This window comes from Alligator sinensis, unplaced genomic scaffold (genome assembly GCF_000455745.1).
Source record: "Alligator sinensis unplaced genomic scaffold, ASM45574v1 scaffold658_1, whole genome shotgun sequence".
In the NCBI taxonomy this organism is placed as follows: domain Eukaryota; kingdom Metazoa; phylum Chordata; order Crocodylia; family Alligatoridae; genus Alligator; species Alligator sinensis.
This window is the reverse complement of record NW_005842109.1, coordinates 1,352,727-1,373,003: the sequence shown is the minus strand read 5'-3', so window position 1 is coordinate 1,373,003 and position 20,277 is coordinate 1,352,727. Positions and strand designations below refer to the sequence as shown.

General features: G+C 38.5%; 1 protein-coding gene across 6 annotated transcripts in view; it reads left to right on the top strand.

Annotated features, from left to right (window-relative positions):
• RNGTT (RNA guanylyltransferase and 5'-phosphatase) overlaps window positions 1–20,277 on the top strand; it is a 361,441-nt gene that overhangs the window by 335,707 nt on the left and 5,457 nt on the right. For 5 of the 6 annotated variants that reach the window (XR_003094276.1, XM_025205262.1, XM_025205261.1 and 2 more), the window contains 2 exons: window positions 10,390–10,476; window positions 19,858–19,981. Coding sequence is in view for 5 of the 6 variants with exons in the window: in XM_025205262.1 (XP_025061047.1) it covers window positions 10,390–10,476; window positions 19,858–19,981 (211 nt within the window). In the remaining variant the exon portion in view is untranslated. The remainder of the gene's footprint in view (window positions 1–10,389; window positions 10,477–19,857; window positions 19,982–20,277) is intronic. The other variant, XM_014520353.2, reaches the window with a different exon arrangement.

Genomic DNA, 20,277 nt, shown 5'->3' with positions numbered 1-20,277 from the left:
TTCTCAAAGTAGTACAGATCTTAACAAACAATCTCTATCACACACAAAAGCATAACCTCTAACAGAAAGTGTCTTGATTAACTGAAAATAATAAAGCATTTGAAGTTGCTAGTAAGAAATCCACCCCTTCCAGGTGTTAATGGCTAATTTTTTGCTATCTGATCTCCTTTTTTAATTAAGATGCACATGATTTTGGTTTGCAATCCTTGTTCCCTCTCTTCTCCTTTTTTTTCTTGATATTCTTTGTTGCAACTTTTATCAAATTACTTTACAAGGTCTTCAGGACCATAATTACCTCTATGTACATGTCCAGCAAGTAGTGTATAGGGCTTCAATACAAATAAATATAAATTACACATAATATTTATTACTTGTTTTATAATAGAGGCTAGAAGTTCTGACATACCCCTGGGGACATTTACCCTGTTCTGTGAATACACAAATAGTAAGAATCTCTCCTGAAAAAGTTTATAATATAAAGAGGCAAGAAATAATAGCCAACAAATCTACATAACGTTTCTTGTTTAATTTGGAATAATGCCAGGGTACACCTTTAACTGGTACATTGTCACAAATAATGCATGTAAAGTGTGAAGACAGTACTGCAACATAATTTATGAACTTGGAATATTCAAATATTTCAGAGTGCTCTGCTTGCATCTGCTTGCATTTCTCACAATTAAGTCTGCAAAACCAGCCAGAAAATTAGCTCTTTATAAAGCATGAGGTGTTCCATAAAATTCCACAGACTTGGGAAGACTACCTCTGCTGATTTTCTGCTGTTCCTGCCAATAATATAAAATAATTGCCTCTCATTTTTTGGACACTACTTTTTATTGGCTAGTTTTTGTTATTTCAATTTCTAGTAGGTTACAAAACCCCATCCAAATATATTCTTGCTAAGCATAGGGTAAATTATGCCTTCTGGAAAGGTTAAAATAAAATCTGAATTACTTTTGAAATATCTGTATTTGTATTTCATTTGTATATTTTTCCTCTGTTAACAATTTGAAGATAAAACCTTCAAACACATTTAAACATGTAAAATGAACAGATTGCAATTCTTCAGAATTGGAGGTTTTAAGGTTTGGGAGTTTTGGACTACAAACTCTTCCTAGCAATAGAAAATGAGTATGAGAATACATTTCTGTCAAAATAGTTGTAGACTTTGAGAAGTGCATACTAACTGGCAGAAGGACATTAATTTAAAGTGTAAGCAATCATTGCTATGCGGTACAGTTTTATTTTTTTTAAAAGATATATACAATCTGTACTATTTTTTGCATTTGTGTGGTAAATCGGTAATTGTTCATTCTTCCTTTTTTATTGGAGCAGCCTTGGTATAAGATGAATGGAAGTTAATTAATTTCCCTCAACAGTTCTAGCATTTATTGTGTCATTCAGTTCTTCCTGTAGGCATTGCTCCTTTGCTATAACAATGGCAGCAGCCAGATAAGAATCTTTGCACTTTTATTCTAAGGCCTTTCTCTTCTGCATTAAATCTCTCCCTTCTTTACCTTTGTAAGAAAATACCTCTTTCAAACAGTGTCTGAAAGCATGTTATACTATCATAAAAATGTGGAATTGTTACCTTGCTGTAATGTCCTCTTCTATAAGGTATGTAGCATATTCCCCGCCAGAATATTTACTTGGAAAAATAAAGCATCTCTTTTCTTTGGAGTTGTTAAAGCTATTTTCATTCCTTTATAAGACATCATGGATTCTGTAATGAGAATCATGGTATGTATTTTGTAAGCATAACTAGAATTGAGTGTGTGTTGTGTTTCAAGGATATCAGTCAATGTGACAGGCTTATGGATTCAAGGCTGGATTTAGACTTTGAAAGCATGATAGCAGAGGAGGTAGAACAGATGTTGAAGTTGCAAGGTGACTATTAGCAGCAAAATGCAAGAGTCACAGGTAGCCAGTTGGCAGGTGTAAAGGTAATAATGAAAAAGGAAGGATGCTTTGTAAGGGAGCAAAATGATATAAAAATTGTGTGTCATGGGTGCTAAGGGAAGGTTAGTAGATGGAAATGTATGGCACAAAAATAAGCAAGTATTTTAGAACCAAAATCAAGGTCTCCACTAGGTACATGGATATTTTCTGATTTTTGCATTCCTTTTTGGAAATGATATTGATACAAGGGCCTTTTTAGAGAGAACACCCTTGATTTATCCATCAGGGCATTTTTACCTTCTTCATACTTCTTTCCACTGATCCACTTCTGTTGTAATACCTGTGAGAAATAAGCCAACCAGGAATGCAATGCTTCAGATAGATGTTAAATTAAAAGAAAGAAGCAGCAAAAGAAAGGAAATTAGATATTTGAATCAAATAAGCTGTGCAATATGTGCAATCTCTAGTCAGCATGCTCTTATTATCAGTGGTCTTGTATTTTGTTTCTTTTGCCCTTTCAGTCCTGTTACACTCAGAGCATCCTGTTTCAACTTGGAAGGTCTTTGCAGTGCAAGTCTTCTGCAACTTCCACAATAGAGTAAATCAGCCATACAAACAATACATAACTCTGACAACAATTGCTTTTTCTGACTTTTCCTATTTTCTAATTAATTTGCCTTATTGAATTAGCCTCAGACTTATTCATCATATTGTGTATTTAGCTTCTGTTATAGAAGGCTGAATTCACAAATAGAAGTTTTTTAATTGTTTTCTGTAGCTTTTTTAGAAAAGGTTTAACATGAAAGGTAAAATACACACACAGAAGTTTGTGTAAATAAGTGGAGGGTGTATGTTTATCTTATTGTATGAAATATATTGTCACGAAAGAAAGATCTATCACCATCTTTCAGTACTGTAAGAAATTAAAAGCAGAAACATCTTACAGCATGTATCACCTGATGAACAAAACTACTTACACAAGGGGGAAGATATTCAATAGAGAAGGCAAAAATAAAGGTAAAACTTGCGAGTTGCTGAAAGAGGTATTGGTAATAAAAGGAAACTTCTATTATTTTCCCAATAAACAAACATAGCTGTGTCAGGTATTTCTATCATCAATGTTACATTGATCTTTCATACTTGCATTATCTCAATAGTGACTAGCTCATCATGTTTTACAGCTTTCTTAAAGTGTGTCCTGTTTTCTTATGACACATATCTTCATTGTTCTTCTGCTCTGTCACATTCTCCTTCCCCAGCTGCTTCAGTTCTCCTATACTGTTCTGGCCTCCTTTTGCATCTCATCAGAATTTGGTGGAAGAATGTTTTCTTGTGTTTCCTTTTATAAAAGATCTCATGAATGAAGACCAGTTTGCACTACTGGGGGGAGGGGAGGGAGCACTTTCATATTCTTTTGGTGCAAGAATTCAGCACAGTAGTTTTTGTCCTGTTCCATTACATTCTGGCTCCTGTGTTGAGTTGTGTGTGCGCATCTGTGAGCATACTTTACTTCAGGTGATTGCCAGGTAGTTGAACATAGATAACACTGACAAAAGGGTCGTTTGTGGGGTAATGTCTTAGGTTTAACTGAGGCAAGTGGGCCTATTTTCTGTATTAATTATTCTGTATTAATATAATAATTGCAGTTAGTTGCCATCGACATATTTGCCTTTTTACTTATCTGATGTTAAATAAAATGGGTTATTCAAACAATATGGTGAATACGTTCCATTTTTTCACAAGAGGATTTGAGAAATTCATTGTGGACCTTGCCTTCACAGTGAATCAGATCTTATATTTGACTTTTTTTCATTAGTGTTCCCATATAGGAAATCTTCAGTTTAACGTTTTTGTCCTTATTTACTCTAAATTGTAAAGTATTTAATTTAATTCTGTCTTCTATTGGCAAATTAAGTCATATATAGTGCAGTGTTAAAGATGAAAGGATGGATCAAAACCTCTTTTGCAGAAAAGAGAGACATTGAAATGTCAGAATTCATTATGATGATTTATTTCTTATTCTGGTAGAACTGAATAATAAACAAGAACTTGGGTAAAGTTTGACAGAACTACCTTCTTACCATTTTTCCTTGCCCAGGTGTCCAAATCTAGTACAAACAGAAAGAAAGCTATTGCTGTGCAGAATTTACAGTCAGATCACTCTAAATTTGTTAAGCAGTCCCTAAATAGAACTTTAAGCTTCATGAATGAAACAAATGAGGTTGAAGTTGTAGTGCATTTGGAAAATACAATCTATATTACCTTTAAAGTAAATAACTCATGAATGAATCAAGATACTGAATTTCAAACAATATGAGTAAAAATGTTTGAATTGTAAGATATTTTCTAATAAGATTTCAAGTAAACAGAAGATAAAAATACTATTGGATTGATGAAGCTTGTGATGTTTTAGAGAAAACAGCTAATGCACGTTAAATTTAGACAGATGAAAAAGAATAGGCCCACAGACGATAAATCAAGATAGGGAAGAAGTATTAAATGAGACAATTCGGGAGGTTATTAGACCTCCAGGAAGACAGAATCAAATGACAGTATGCCCAGGGAAAATCTGAGTTTCCTGCAACAAGGTAAGAGTCAGTACTGAAAAATAAAAAGATAGTTTCCTACTATAGCATGGGAAGATAAATAGCAAACCTGTGATTGAAGGATAGGTATGCTATTTGGAGGCTACTCAGTCTGAAAGAATTTAGAAGTAAGCTACCAGAGACAGCAAATCAGATGAGATCTTAATTTTAATGATGCCTCAGGATAAAAGCCCATGACATTTTCTGAGTACCTGTAATTCCCATAAGAGGATCACATCTAAAATAAGTCCAGCAGTAGTTTTATTACTATATAGCCCTTCCCCCATATGAAAGATGGGAGGTTGGCTCTGTAATAACTTCTAAATACAGTAAAATCCCTGTTATCCGGCATTCTACTAGCCGGAATACTCTATTAACTAGCACCATGCCATGGCACCACCCCTACCCACCACCCCGCACCACCACTATCCACCACCCTGCCCTGCCCCTGTGTACAAGTCGCGTGCAACCACCCTGCACCACCACCATCCACCACCCTGCGCCACCACTACTGTGTGCAAGCTCCCTCCCCCACCCTGCTCTGGTATTTTTAGATATCCAGATTTTTTACATAACTGGCACCTGGCATCCCCCACTTATGCCGGATAACAGAGATTTTACTGTACCATATGTTCAGTATTGTGTCTAATTGTTATAAAAGAAGCTTGTTGTATCAATTTGCATGGTTAATTGAAGAACCTGACTACGTACAGGCAAAACTGTTGTGGCTTCCAACATCTCCCAACACTTGAGACAATAAGAGCCATTTGCTTTGATATCCAACCCCTAATCCCAAGATTCAATGTAGTTTAGGAGCCAGTTCAGGAGTGGGAGAATTGTGTGATCCTGGGAAAGGTGAAAAGATTTAAGGTTGGGTACCTGCTGGGATGCACTTAGGAAAGGGTCAGAGGTGCTACTGGCCTCGTAACTATGACACTTGCTGTGACCTCTGTCTGGAATTTTGTGCAAATTCTGTTTCCCATTCAAGAAAGATGTAGAAAAGCATGAGAAAAGGAGTACACGGAAAGTGGTAGAAGGCTGAGACATCTCTACTTACATAGAGAGACTATATGATCTACATTTACCATAGGCAAAGCACTTCCTATAAGATTGCACATCTCATCCTATGATAAGATACCTTTGTATACAATTTTGCCAGTACTAAAGGGGTATGGAATATTTGGGAAGGGCAAATTGGGTAGGAACAGAGGGGCAGAGACTGATGAGAAAGCTGTGTAAAGTAGAGAGAGACAGGCAGAAAGCTGTGTAAAGTACCCTCTTTCCAAATCATTCCACTGACTGTTTTTCTGTTCGTGGCAAACAATTGTGAAACCCACTTTTAAGCAACCCCTCTAGTGACTAGTCCATTTAAATCAGTGGTTCTTTTAGAATCAAGGCACCCCCCAGAAAATGCCAGCTCTTGACTTTCATTCATTTTTGACTATGGAAAAATAATAGAGCATTTTTTCATTGCAAAGAATACAAAGACCACAACAGGTCAGAGTGTTTTTGATGCTATGGATTCCTGTTTGACATCTCTGGATTTATCTTGTGAATCATATGTAGGTGTTTGCAGATCTAACAGTGCTACTATTGCATGGCACTCTTAAAATGATCTCATGGCACCCTGCTTGAGAAGCACTGTTATAGATATCATCCTATTGTTGTTTCCAGTTACTCCATTGGGCTAAATGGTAGGAGAGGTATGCTGTGGTTCTATTGTTTGGGATATAGTTAATGACCCAAGATGGAGATCAGTGTGGTTCTCTAAGTGTGCTTTTATTTTAATTTTGGAAACCAAGTAAAGAAACCCCCCCGTTAAATAAATGTTACAGTTGCAGTCATCAGTGCCATAGCAAAGCGGGGCAAGCGGGGTGACTGCCCTGGGCACTGAAGTAAAGGGGAACTAACTGGTGCTACCCACCTAGTGTGGGGCACACAACAGAGCTGCGAGCAGCTCATTGGAGGGGACGGGGGAAGGGCAGCTCCTGTTGCTGTGTGCTCTCCCTGGCAAGCATGGGTGGGGGGGGGGGCATGTGCCCCTTGGATGTATGTGCGGGTCAAGGCTGAGCTGCTGCTGTGGGCTTTGTCCCGGGCACCAAACTTCATTGCTACGGCAGTGAAAGTCATACACTCGACTTTTAGGGATTCTCCCAATTAAAGTGCCTGTGCAATCTTAATTTAGCCCTCTTGTGCATTTAGTCTTTAAGTACCCAACACGTGACATTTGTCTGCTTTATTACTACATGTTATATCCTGCTTCACACATTTTTCCAAAGTTATAGTCTTTGAGGAGTACCTCCTCTGGGAGAAGGAAATATAAAATAAAATTCCAGGTAGCAGTAGTAATGTAGTATCTTGGTGTGTAACAGTTGACAATGAGGTCATTTAGTTCTTGCATGACAACAGTAAAACAACAACAGTTTCATCTTTCTGGCAAAAATGAAAATAAGGATAAAAAGCAACAAAGCTTGGTGATGTTGTTGTTTCAATAAATTGAAGATTTGCAAAATGCCACTTCTGCTTCTCTCTGAAGACTAAATGTTTATTGTATAGCAAAGCACTTTGGAAAAAATAGCACTTTGGAAAAAATAGTGTAAAAGAAAGATGAAAAAATGTGGCAGTATCATTAACAGCTTTGTGTTGGCCTCCCACTCCTTACTGCCAAGAACTATAGACATTGTTGTATTTACAGAAAATGAAACTGCAGATATACAACATCTCTTTTTACATGTTACCAAATTCATTGAATTGCTATTTACTTGGTACATAAATATTGTCTATCAATGACTTTGTAATCAAATGAGTTGCAAAGAGATATTCTTTCCTTCTGATTAGGCGAGGCATTGAATTTGTTTTAATAAATGAATCTATTGATTTTTAGCTTTACTTACTGTAATCAAGAGATGCTTAGCCATGTTAGTCTGAAGTTGGGCAGAAGGAAGGCCGGATGGCACCTTAGGGATTAACTAGTTCAGAGTGGAATGAGTTTTCATAGGCAACAACACAGGATTTATTTATTTGTTTGTCTCCCGCCCCCCCCCTTCTCCCCCCACTCTTGAATAAACTCTATTATAGTTCACTTTTGCTTTCAAGTGGAGAAGCTTGTTCAGTTTAGAACACCCAACTAATATTTATCTTCCCAGGCTTCTACATGAGGACTCAAGCCAAGATGGAACATTTGTATAAAACCTGTAAATCGGAACGCAGTTCCTGCTGTCCAGTGCCTGATGAAGTAGGTTGTTGCCTACAAAAGCTCGTGCCTCTCTCAGTCTCTAAGGTGCCACCTTACCTTGCTTTCTGCCTTACTGTAATCAGAAGTAGATTAATGAATTTTCAGTGAGCAAATTCAAGGATAGCATGCTAGATGCTCTTCAGTATCATTGGTTGAGGTGTTCATCTCTGCTTCAGCCTATATATATATATCTCTAAAGGGTAAGTAAAGGGTCAGTAGAAGCCCCATTTCCATTGCAGAGAACCGGAGCCTTTCCTTTCAAGGATCTCCTGGAACCCCTGGTGTGGTTGGGAGTAGAACATTTCATCCAAGAGAAAGTCTGCAACTGGTAGCTCAGCATCACCAGTGCCTATAGGAATCTGTAACCTGGGCATTTCCCCCTTGAATGAATGCCTAGAACTGCTCAGAATTGTCAAAACCCAATGGTGATAGGAATTACCCTATAAGTATGCTTATTTGTATGCAAACAAATGGATTTGTGTAATTATTTTGATTTCAAAACTAAAAAAATGAATCCCAAAGGTTTTGATACTAAAAATTGCATGCAACATTATGCAAGAAGTAAAATACCCTATCTGGCTTATATCTTAGTAATGTCCAGGTAGAATAGAATAACAGACTTAACAACTCTCCATTTTCACTTCACATTCAAGTAGTCCTTGGTAAAAAAAAATTCTCCTGATGTGTTTGCTGTTCAAGATGGGCCAGGCTAGGCCAATTCAAAAGTATTGCAACTAAACTCTTGAAATGTTGTTAGAGCTTTAACTCACAGAAAAAAAACAACCTGGCAGATTATACCAGAAGTTGAGCAATACTAAGAGCAATATAGAGCAGCTTGTAAATAGCAAATTGAAAACAACATTTCTTTGGTCCTTGGCTATAATAATGTGAACAAGAACTATTCCAGTAGTTTCCTATACCAGGATTTCCTCTTTTCCCAATATGAGTAGGAATCGGGGCTTCTACTGGGTATACTGTGGATGCCATTATTGTAGAATTGGGGTAGTATAGATGGGCTTCAGAAGAATTTAACTTAAAAGGAAGCCAAACTAAAGGCATCACTGAATAACTCACAAGACGAAGGAGCCAGGTTACTTGGATAAATAAAAGATGGTGAAACCTGATACCAATGTACACAACTTAATTACAGGCCTACTTACTGCTTTGTTCCAAACTTTGAGAAGACATCCTGTTTAAAGGCCATTTTCTGTTTGGCATTACTATCTAGTAGACATAGCAAAGAACTGTAAACCACAGTATTTCATTGCTGCTCTTGGGTCTGCCACTAAGTCACCGTGTGAACTGTGGCAAGTCAGTTTCTCTTTACCTCATTTTTTGCCCTGTAAAATTTAGATACTTTTTAACACAAAAAGCCATCAGGGCAGCTTAATATTTGTAAAGCATTTTGAGATTATCAAAGAGAGAGCTGTTGAATTGGAAAGCTATTGCTATTTGTTTTAAAGTATCATCTGTTTCTCCTTTCCCCATTCTTTTCCTATTTTTCTGCATATTTGCTTGTAAGCAAGAGCTTTATTGTATAAGACTGAGTCCACTCCCAATGATTTTCTTCCTCGGGTGGAATAGTAACACTTTGTGACACCAGTTGTCTGTTGTGGGATGGGTCGTGATGTTACTAAGCATCCAGGCGAAGCCCTTATATTCAGTAGCTGACTGTACAGATGTTTGGTCTCTTGAGAGAGATTCTCCTGGGAGCCACTTCACTTGGGATGTTCTCAAGTTATTTTTCACCCAGAGTGGCCATTTGTACTCTGGGAGAAAAATTATGAACATTTGTACGCTCGTGTTTTCTCTTGGAAATTTCCCTAGACAAACTGAGTGTCTGTCCATAGACTTAAGATTCAAGTCACCCCACACACAGCTTGTTTCTAAGTCAGAGCCTTGGACATCCAAGAGAGCAGTCTCTTTAAGAAAGAATCTCTTTAAGAAAGGACATCTAATCGGTGATCAAAAGGTACTATTCTTTAGTTACCTTTGGTCAAGCCTCAGAGGTCAACTAAATGAAATATTTTCATTAAGTTAGAGTGAGGACTGAAAATGTATAGGGGATTAACCTACAGTTTATTATACTGTTAACCTACAGTACAATATTAAAAGAATAGGAAAAAATATTCAATTCCCTTTCCTGAGAATGGTGTGCAATGGAAAGTTCAAGGGAAAAGATGGCTTCTTAAGCTTCCTGATCTCTGGGATTTGGCATAGCCAAATTTAGTAAAATTAGTAAAATGTGAGTTGTGTCCTCTTTATGCCAGCACCGGCCTTGCAAAGTTATGAAACTTTTAAATAGATGGCATATTAATAACCCAAAATAAACTGTCCTGATTTGTTAATAAAGTTAATAAAGTAGTAAACAAACAAACCTACTAAGGCTGTAGATGTGTACAAATTGCACAAGTTGCCTAGGCCATCTGACTGTTAAAAGTTCTTGGAAGTCCTCTAGATTTGTATTTCTGTTACCATATTTTCCTCACATAGAACACACCTTTTTTCCAAAATTCAGCTGCTGGAAATTGGGTGGACATAAGCAAAGAAGTACAGCAATAACAGTTTCTGTCCCTGCTGGGAGGCAGGGGGCAGTGCAAGTAACGCTGCAGTGCTGTACGTGGTGCTTTCTAAAGGCTGGCTGTGAACACTGTCTCTTTCCCCCTGCAGATGCTGCTACTCAGTTACCTACTGCTACTTTCCAGTATTTTTCAGGAAAGATTTTTTTTTTGTTTCATTCTGCCTCTCAAAAACAAGGTGTGTTTCTTATTTGGGGTTAGGGGGTATATTGTATGTGTGAACATATGGTGTAGTTCTTCAAGGACCTATTAATATTCATGCTTAAAAATGTCAAGTGAACAAGTACCTATACTGCACAGTTGTTGTGGTCCACATGACCTGTAGAAGTTACCAATTCCAACCAGTATCCTAGGAAACCCAAAACACAACTTTCAAACCAAACCAAAGACTAAATCAAGAAAAAGGGAAGGAAGAACAATCGGGCGGGGTGGGGAGGCATCATACATTTGTGGTTGAGAGCCAAGCAGGAAGACATTTCCTCCTTCTGGCTGGTTTATCAATAAGCCCCTTGCCCCCTGCTAGTCCACCTGGTGACTGACTGGTACCACAAGGCGGGTTTTTTTCATTCTTTTTCTACAACTGCAAGGGTTAGAAGTTCACTTTTAAAAAGAAGTTAAGATTCTGATGTAATCATATGAATCCAAGAACAAGGGCTTTAAGGAAAACCCTAAACATCACAAGGTATATGATTAAATCCATACTTAACAGTACTGAATTACTTTTTCTGGGCAGACACTGTGATTTCTGGTAGCCTTTGCTGATGCTAAACTATTAAATTAAGTGAAAGAACATGGCCCTTTTATGGAAGAAATGTTCTTTGATTATGAAATCTCAGTTTTGCAATTCAAGAAGTGTCCCTTTAAACCTTTGTGTTCTGGTATAAAGAACATCAGCAAGTGGGAGCTACATCTGAAATGCATGAGAAAAAATGAGCTAGATCTTCATAAATATGCCATTGGCAAAAATGGAAAACATTTTAAAACATGTATGAGATTAAATGATGATTTACTTCATACACATATCATTTTGGTCTTTGCAAAGAGAGGAGAGAATTCCAATGCTCTGATGCTTTCAAGCAATAACAGTGTTTTTCTCAAAATGTTAACACTTTTACTCCCTACCCCCACCTTCCTAATAACAGTTGCATGACATGATTAATAATTTACATATTACTTATCTTACCAACATTGGATATTGTAAATATACCAAGATTCAGTTTCTGAGATTATATTTTGCTTTCTTATCTAGTGTAGTCTAAATATGAGATCATAAAATAAACTGAAAATGATGATTAAGTCTTTCTTAATTGTGTTATTTAATAATATTCTGAGACAGAAATTTGAGCCACAGGGAAAGCAGAGCTGCGAACAAACCAGTTTGGGGCTTTGTTAGGCAGCAGAGGTGACACGTGAATATATTACATATGATTATCATAAAATTATGGCCTGGAAATTGAACAGTCATGCTGCTGCATTTTAGACAGCACATTTATAATAAGCTGTAATAAAGTAAACATTTTGAATGGATATAAGAATAGACATTACTTGCAATCGCAAATGTGTGTTCAATTGAAATGCTTTTGAAGCTCAATTTAACAAAGCAAACAAATTTCCTGGCAGTATTAACATAATTGTTCTCAGTGGTGAATTTTGATTTATGAAAAAGAAAAAAAGCTTTAAGCACATTAAACTAGCTGCTTAGAAAAAGAACAGAAGAAATGAACATGGTTTATGATGGCGAGCATTTGAAAGCCAAATGTTAACAAGACAAGCATGGATCATAAAAGATTCACTAGCGATGATTTGCTAGTTTGGATTCATATTTGAACTTGTTTTGGTCAGCTATGATGACCAGTGTAGGGAGAATGGGAAAAGGTATGGAGCTGTGATTTCTAGGAAGTTTTTAGAATTCTACTGACTCTGAAATGTTTGTTTTGGCTTTGTTTTTAAGTGATGATTTGTTTTAAAATATCACCTTTCCTTATATCAGCATATTTCTTGTTAGGGTGGGTATAAGGGCTGGGAAATGAATAAACTAGGATTTGGAGACGTTAATGCTCTTTAACTGCTCTGCCCACTGAGTGACCTCTACCTCTCTTTGTCTTTGGTTCCCCAGCTGCCAAATGGGAATAACAATCGTTTATCCTACTTTGTAATCTAAGAATGCAGGTTATTTCCAAAATGTCATATATTATCTGCACAAGATTCCCACTCCTCGTTCATTAGTATGTATATGTCTATAATACTTCTGCAGTAGTCTCGGGAACACCACCCCAAAGCTTCCCTTATCTACCTGTTCCTGCTGTTCATGAACCAAAATTGGAAATGAGGCAGTGAAGCCACCCTAATGATCTCTCCTGCTCTCAAGCTGACCAGAGGCAGAGGACGCTTTCAGAGTGTGACTTCACAACCTCATCCAGTTCTCATGCAAGCAGAGTGGCAGTGTATGGGCAAAGCATGCTCAAGAGCAGAGTTCCTGAGACCACCATGCAAGCTGTATAGACATGTGAGGCTGGTAGATTTCCTTAGGCTTTTCCCACCTACTACTTTGTTAAAGGTCAGCGTACTTCAGGCTATGTCAGGACCAGTACTAGGTTTCATGCACCATCTTATGCCAGGTATATATACTGTCCTCCAAACATCACAGCCTGCTAGCAGAGGAACTCCCTCTTGGAATCTACTCTTCTGCAGGGATCCAGCTTTTCTGTCAGCACCACCTTGTATTCTTACCAGGTTTTCTCATTCATACCTTTTAGCTAGTCCTTCATGAATGTTTAAGTTCCATGTTGAGGCACCTCAAAAAACTGCAGCACATTTTGAGGCTAGAGTTTTCATTGATATACCAGACGTGCTGGCAGACACAGCAGTGTTCCAGCCTTTGCCGCGCTGTTTGGCACGTTTTTCTTGATAGACCAAACCCTGAATCACCTTGCTATATTGTATTTCACAAACTCATGGACCATGAAGTAGGCATCAGCACTTACTCCAGTTTCTCAGCACAAGGTGTAGTGCTTTTTCACTGCTGCCTCAGTCATATTTGTTTTCTTTCTTCCCTGGTGGAGAAGAACCATTTATGGGGTTCATGCCATTTCAGTTCAGCAGAATTGTTTAGGCTCTATAACTCTGTGTTGTCATTTGCTTCAGTCATTAGTTTGCTTGTGCAGTACCAGCCTGGGATATATGTGCAAGGAAATAGGCTGTGTTGACCAAAAGTGTTGAGTCTTGAGCTACTTTGGCAACACCTGTGATGTCATAAAGCTGGCCTCAGTGTCAGTAGGCCTAGTGTGAACTGTCACTTACAAAATGATCTGTACCACATTGCCTAAATCAGTAGAGGCCAACCTTTTTGGCAGACATGCTGCAAGGTAAGGCCCACACCCTCCCCAAGTGCCACTCTAATCACCTTCTCTTGCCTGCTCTGCTTTCTGCTCCCTGCCCTATCTGGCATTGTGTTCCCTGCTCCCTCCCTGATCTGCTATGGGTTACATACAGAGGATGCCCATATCATAGGTTGGACACCCGTGACTTAAATGATTCCCAGTAATTGCTTTCAGGCACTAAGGAAATTGGTGCTGACCTTCAAAACAAACTGAAACAGGTGGCACCGAGATAAGACTTCTGTCACATCTTTGTTTAAGTTCCTGACTCCAAGAAGCTCTGTATGGAATTTGAATTCTTTTTTCCTCCTGCAAACCAGAAAGGAAGTATGTAGATTTCATCTGTCAGTAAATGTTTGGCAACCTGAATTGATCACTTCTGGTCTCTATACTGCCCACAGTACATTTTACAAAGCATTCATCTCTCCTGTTTCTGTGGGCTCAGGAACTTTTGGTGCAGATGGAGTAGTATTTCTGCTATGACACATATATATGTCCTGTGAATATGTACCAAGTGCTTTGTTGCCAGCAGTGCAGGGTGCTCTAGTTTCTCCATTTCTTAGACATACATTTGAATTGGGACATGCTGTGAGGTTAAAGAGGATGCAGGCTACTTTTTCATCTCAAAATAACCTGAGAACTTTACTGATGCCACAGTGGAAAAGCAATGATACAGTAACTCCATAGAGGAAGTGTTTTTTTTAGGTTTTATAGATGTTATTCAGGACACCTGATTATTAAGTTTAGGAATCTACAAGGGCTATGATTGAGGTGCCTGAGCCAAGGATTTTGATTTAGCACGGTTACCTTTTTCTCACACTCAACAAGTGAAGAGATGGTAGACTCTTATCACCACTTGCCAGTCTCACAGGTGACCAAAGAAAAAAAAGTATCCTAAATTACATTTTTTACTATGGTGTGTAGCCTCCTGAGCTGCAATGATTGGACTCATTTAGATAAAAGCTTTATCAGTGTAAAATCTCAGCCTTTTGCATTGTGGCCTACCAGTCCTTCATGTTCAGAGTTGAAGTGGAGAGAGAGAAAAAGGTCCCTGCTCTGGTTGATTGAGTGAGACATCTGAAGTTTGAGAAACTGGCTTGTGAGAACACAGACCTGACCTAGAATCCGGTTCTGCTCTCTTTCGTATAGATTAGATTGTTAACACGTGAGGATGCCTGTAGGTCTGAGTTCCACTTGGGCATCCATAGAAACCTCAAGAGCTTGCTTTGCTTTTTTGGGAACATAAGAAGACTTATTTGCTGACATAAATGAAAATGAAGGGGCTACCCTATTTATCTGGGCCTGTGTCTTATTCCATAGGTCCCTTCAAATGATAATGCAAAAGACTCAACTGTCAAACCTAATTTTAGCATCAGTGACTAGCTTCAGAGTTGTTCAGTACCGTCCTACGTTGTGTTTTTTGGCCTTAAGATTACTAAAATCCAAGGAATCCCAACGCTGCTCTCTGCTTTTAAAAAACTCCAGAAAATTTTAGCCAGCTGGCCTTTTCCTATAAATTACTGGAACATGTCTGCCTATTCCACAAGTCCTATCATTGTTCAGATTAGTGTTATAAGATCAGACTTATAGTCTCTAATTTCCTGGAAGGTTTTCTGTCTATTTTCTTTTGGCATAAAAAGTCACCAAGGTTGCACTACCAGTCAAAAGAGGGGAAGGGGTTTTATTTGTGATATTTCCTGGTAATCAGGAAAATTTGAGGGCTTCTGTCCCTTCTAGAGCTCTCAGGACCAGTGGGAGTAAAATGAGTTATAATATATACTTGGTGTTGTCAGTGCTTTCGATTTTATTGGAAGTCTCACAGTCCCTGGTGCTTTTCTTAAACCATCAGCTCCTGGAAAAGGTATGAATCTCTCCTTCCTTTGCAGAAAAGTAAGCTTCTTTTAGACAATGTACAGACATTTAATTTATCCTAGGGGAGTCACTACTCTTCCAGGAGAAACCACGAATATACAGGTACTCAGGATTTTTTTCTCCGAGCAAAAATGGCCACTCCAGGAGAAAAATAACCTGGGAACCACCAGGGTTTAACTACTCCCAAGAGAATTTCTCATGAAAGAACAAATGTCTGGACGCATTCTTTTTTGAAAGAAGCCACAGCACAGTCCTCCAGCATCCCAGGGTGTTTTGCTACCCACCCTCTCACCTCCCCACTGTGCTCCCTTTGCTTCCCCCCCCCCCGGGAGATAATGTCACTTGGACTGGACTCTTCTGCTCCAGCCAAGCAGGGAACAGTTCCCCCCCTCACAATCCCCACCTTGCTCTGCAGGAAGATGGAGCCTGAGACAGCCTGGGTCAGCCAGTCAGAGATGCCCTGTGAACTGCTGCTGTTTATATCAGGCAGAGTGAAGGAGCCTATAAAGCCCTCTAAGATTTGTGCGCAAGGTCCCCTTGGCTGCACAGCTTGAACACTGCAAGTTCTCTGCCTGTGCTTTTCAAGGGCTCGTTCAAATCTCTTTTCAGGCATCTCTGGGTGAGTTTTTGTACAATGCATTGCAGCAATCGCATAGTCTCACAAGTTAAGCAGGGCTAGGTTGAATTAATATTTCAGTGAGACATCCAGAGAACAGAGAAGTGCTGCAGGGAATAGAGTGAGTGACTCAGTAGGTAGAATTAGCTCAGAATCCATTTTGAACGCCCTAGTATGAGGGTGCTAAGGGGCACTGTATTATTTAGAGATGCTGTCATTTGGCTGAGATGTAAGCAGACATCTTGACCTTTTGTGGTCATCACAGGTGCTGTGGCAGTTTTCACAGGAGTGAAAATTAATTAATCTCTGTCTATACAAGTGCTTTCCCTTCTACATTTTCAAGTGGATGTATTGTTTTTCATATCATGTCCCAAATCAGTATGTAATGTTGCTGCATGTGTACAATGACCATATTTCTTCTCAGATGGCTGTGTTGCTGTGATAGGGTGAAGTAAATTTGGGGTATAGGCAGTATCTCAGTTTCTTTGATGCTTTGGGTTCCTCTCAAGGCAAACAGGCTATACACTAAATTAATCCTTTCTGTTTAAAAAAAAAAAAAAAGCACTACTGTATTAAAAGACTGTACTGTGTGCTATATAGAAAGATGGCATTGGTAGCAGGGAAAGGGTTCCAACGCAAGAGAAGGAAATAGCTATTTTAAATTTTTTATATGATCTAGTCAGGATTACTATATTTACTTGAATACAAGATGAGATTGTTTTCCCCATTTGGCATGGAGGGGGGAAAGCCCTTTGTCTTATAATCACATACAAGGAAAATGACTAAATATATTATCTATCATTAAACTGCTGCCAAAAGCAACATGTGCTTAGCAATGGAAACCAACCATGAAGTTAGTTAATCATTGAGCATGACTATAAAAGACATGGCCCACATTGGACAAACATGTTGATGGAAACTTACCACAAGGATAGGTTAATGCAGCCCATCTGAATAAGACATAATCAGGGTTGTCTTCTATTCGAATATATATGGTATTTACATGATAGAAGTCTTATGCACACCCTGATTTTGATTCTTCACCTAATATGTGATGCTGTGAGATCACATTTTTCATTTGAGAACAAATTCTCAATTAATGGAAGCTTCACAGGGTTACATAGTTCAAAGAGAGTTTCCACATCTGAAGCCTAGTGAATGCTGGTCCTACAACCCCCAGTCAGTTAGGAGCAGGTACTACTCTTGCCTGGTATCTTTATTGCTGAGCAAACTGGTTAACGCTCAGCTGAAAAGCTATTACGGTTGACACACTGTCGACTTCATCCCATGAAGCACAGCTGGAGGAAGCAGATGCCAGAACTCCCTTTCGGGAAGTGAGATGCTTAGATCTCCTCTGCAGAACGTAGCAGTGGGAGGGCGGAAGAGTGGAGGTGCCCAGTGCTAAGATGACATGAATGGGAGCCCTGTCAGAATCTGAGGACAGGATGTGCAGTATTTCATTCTGCTTCCCACCAGGAAGGAGCTTTAATCGCTTACCCGGATCAGCTAAGAATGAACTAACTAAGGGGAAAAATCTTAGGGAGAGGAAGGGTATTTGGGGGAGAGTTATGTCTTGGTGACCTCCAGATCCCATTCAGACTTTAGCACCATTCCAGGAACTGGAGTGTGAGGGGCACAATTACCGAGGGAGCGTTCAGTCCTCTGTAAAAATCTACTCATTGACAAGCCTAGAAGAATGCAGTGATAGTCAAGTATTTTTCAATATTTTTCTCATTGAAAGTTTACGTTGTGCTCAAGGTACTTTTTGCACTCAATAAAATGTTCCACAACCCCTAAAAGAAAGTGCCCTTAAACATTAAGGCAAGTGCTTTTTATAAGACCAAGGTCATTTAATAATAAATGATAGCTTCTGTTCTTCTTCTTTGGTAAGATAATTGCTATAACTTGCAATTGTTAAAGACTATGATCAGCAGCTTTCCAGCAGGGAAATGCATTTAGGTCAGTGCATTGGCAGGTGTTTGTATTTCTGGAAAGATCCATCTCCCAGATTGCTAATGAGTGGCCAAGCAAGTATACAGATAGTTAATAATACTGCTTAATTGCCACAGTCAGATTGAGCAAACACATAATTTATTGCTATTCTGAGCATCTGAACACTAGAAGAATGATAAACTATATGACAAAGCCTTACTGAGATTGTTAGTGAAAGTTACTGGCTACAGTTGACTATCTGTTTCTAGCAGGTGATTCCTCTAACAGCATTTTCCTGCTTTGGCAGGGGAAAAGGTATATAATTCTTTTTCCTTGGCAGCTATTTTCAAAGTATTATACCTTTCCAGATCATTACACAGCCAAAAGTTTCTTCCTGTGTTTAAACATCCACAGTGGATTCGAAAAGGATGTTGTGTTTTCCTGAACATAGCCAATGAAACATAAATATGTTAACTGAATGTGTTATATTCTAACCAGATGTTTGACTGATAGATTTGAACACATGTACAGAGAACTAATGTGCTATGCAAAGAGGCTTTCTAAAAAAGGAAAAGACAAATAAATTGGAGAATTATCTAATCATGCAAACAGGAAATGATTCCCCTCATCTTGGTGATCACAAAGCTCATTTTGGAAATTAAATGGTTTTAAAAAGAACTCACTTCAGCTGAAAAATGAGTTTCTTTCAAGTTACTGATATAGAGTGCCAAACCTGACACTTTTCTGGGAAAGTCTTACGACTGACTGGCCTTAGTTAAAAGCATTTGTCTCATGGCTAAATGTGAACCACCTCCAGGCCATGTCCAGCACCTCTTCTGGAGAAAAAAGCTGTGTCCACTCGGTCAGGGGTCTGACTGGCTATAACCGCCTCATTTCTGTAATCTGGCATGTGCTGACTGGGAGCAAGAGAGCAGGGTGCGTTCCTCACTGGCGGTCCTTGGTTTACACTTGGGAAACAGCTTCTTAGAGCAAACTAAAGAATGTTGGAGGGGAATTGCTACAGTGTTAGATAAGGTCTCGAGTTTCCATGGTTACTTGAACAATTTGTGTTGTATTATACGTTCAAATGCAAAGGATGAAGTAACAAAAACAAATGGGAAGTACGAGTATCATTTAATAGAAAGGCAAATAGTCAAGGATATTGGCCGCTACCTGACAAGTATGAATGAATGAAGAAAAGAAACCTGATGGATATTTAAAACATGCCATTGGAAATGTGTGTTCCCTCAGAATTAGAATTCCCTGGGTTTTTTTTAAAAAAGGGGGGGGAAATAATCCCTGAAAACAAAGAGTGGGATGATTTTTCATAACCTAATTGTGATACTGAAATCTGACATTTGGCTTTATGACTTTCAACAATGAAGGTTGGTGCAAAACAGATGATATGTTTTGTTTATTTAGTAGCACATATAGTGGAAGCAGTTTATCCCCTTGGAAACCTATTTTCATTTGGGCCAAAAGCAACTTTTTTCTTCGCTAGGGCTGCTGATGTATTAGCATAATATAACGACTGCATATTGACAGTGGATTTCAAACATATTTGAAAAAGTGTTGAGTAAATGAGCATATGTATAGCGGAGTGGAGACATTGAACTGTGCAGCTTTTAGTGTGGAATAAAAGTGTTATGAGCAATTGCAGGGTAGTATTTGGCCTTCTGTTACTTACCCCAAAGTAAAGGAAAAGTGCCTTTCAACTTTTTTAATACAGTATGATTATCTTTAAACTTCTTTTTAAAAACAGGTGACAAAAGAATTAAAACAGTACGACAATAAAATTATAGAGTGCAGGTTTGAGAACAACAGCTGGGTCTTCATGAGGCAGAGGATAGACAAAAGCTTTCCAAATGCTTACACAACAGCTTTAGGTAAGTAAAGTAATTTATGCGTTCAAGCTTTTATATTAACCATGTAAGTAATTTGATTGCAGGTACATTGTCAAGAACTTTGGGCCCAAAATTTCATCTGCCTCATGGACATTGTAACTGAAGAAAAGAAAGTGTTCTGTGTTCTCTGTGTTAAATTTGGGGCTTCTGCATTAATTTGAGGGGCCTCTAATTTTAGGGGCCTGAGTGTTTCACATAAAGTGTAAGAGCCTCATCTGGTACGGACTTAAGCTCATGCTTGATTTTATAAACCAGGAGCAAAGTAAGTAACTAAGACA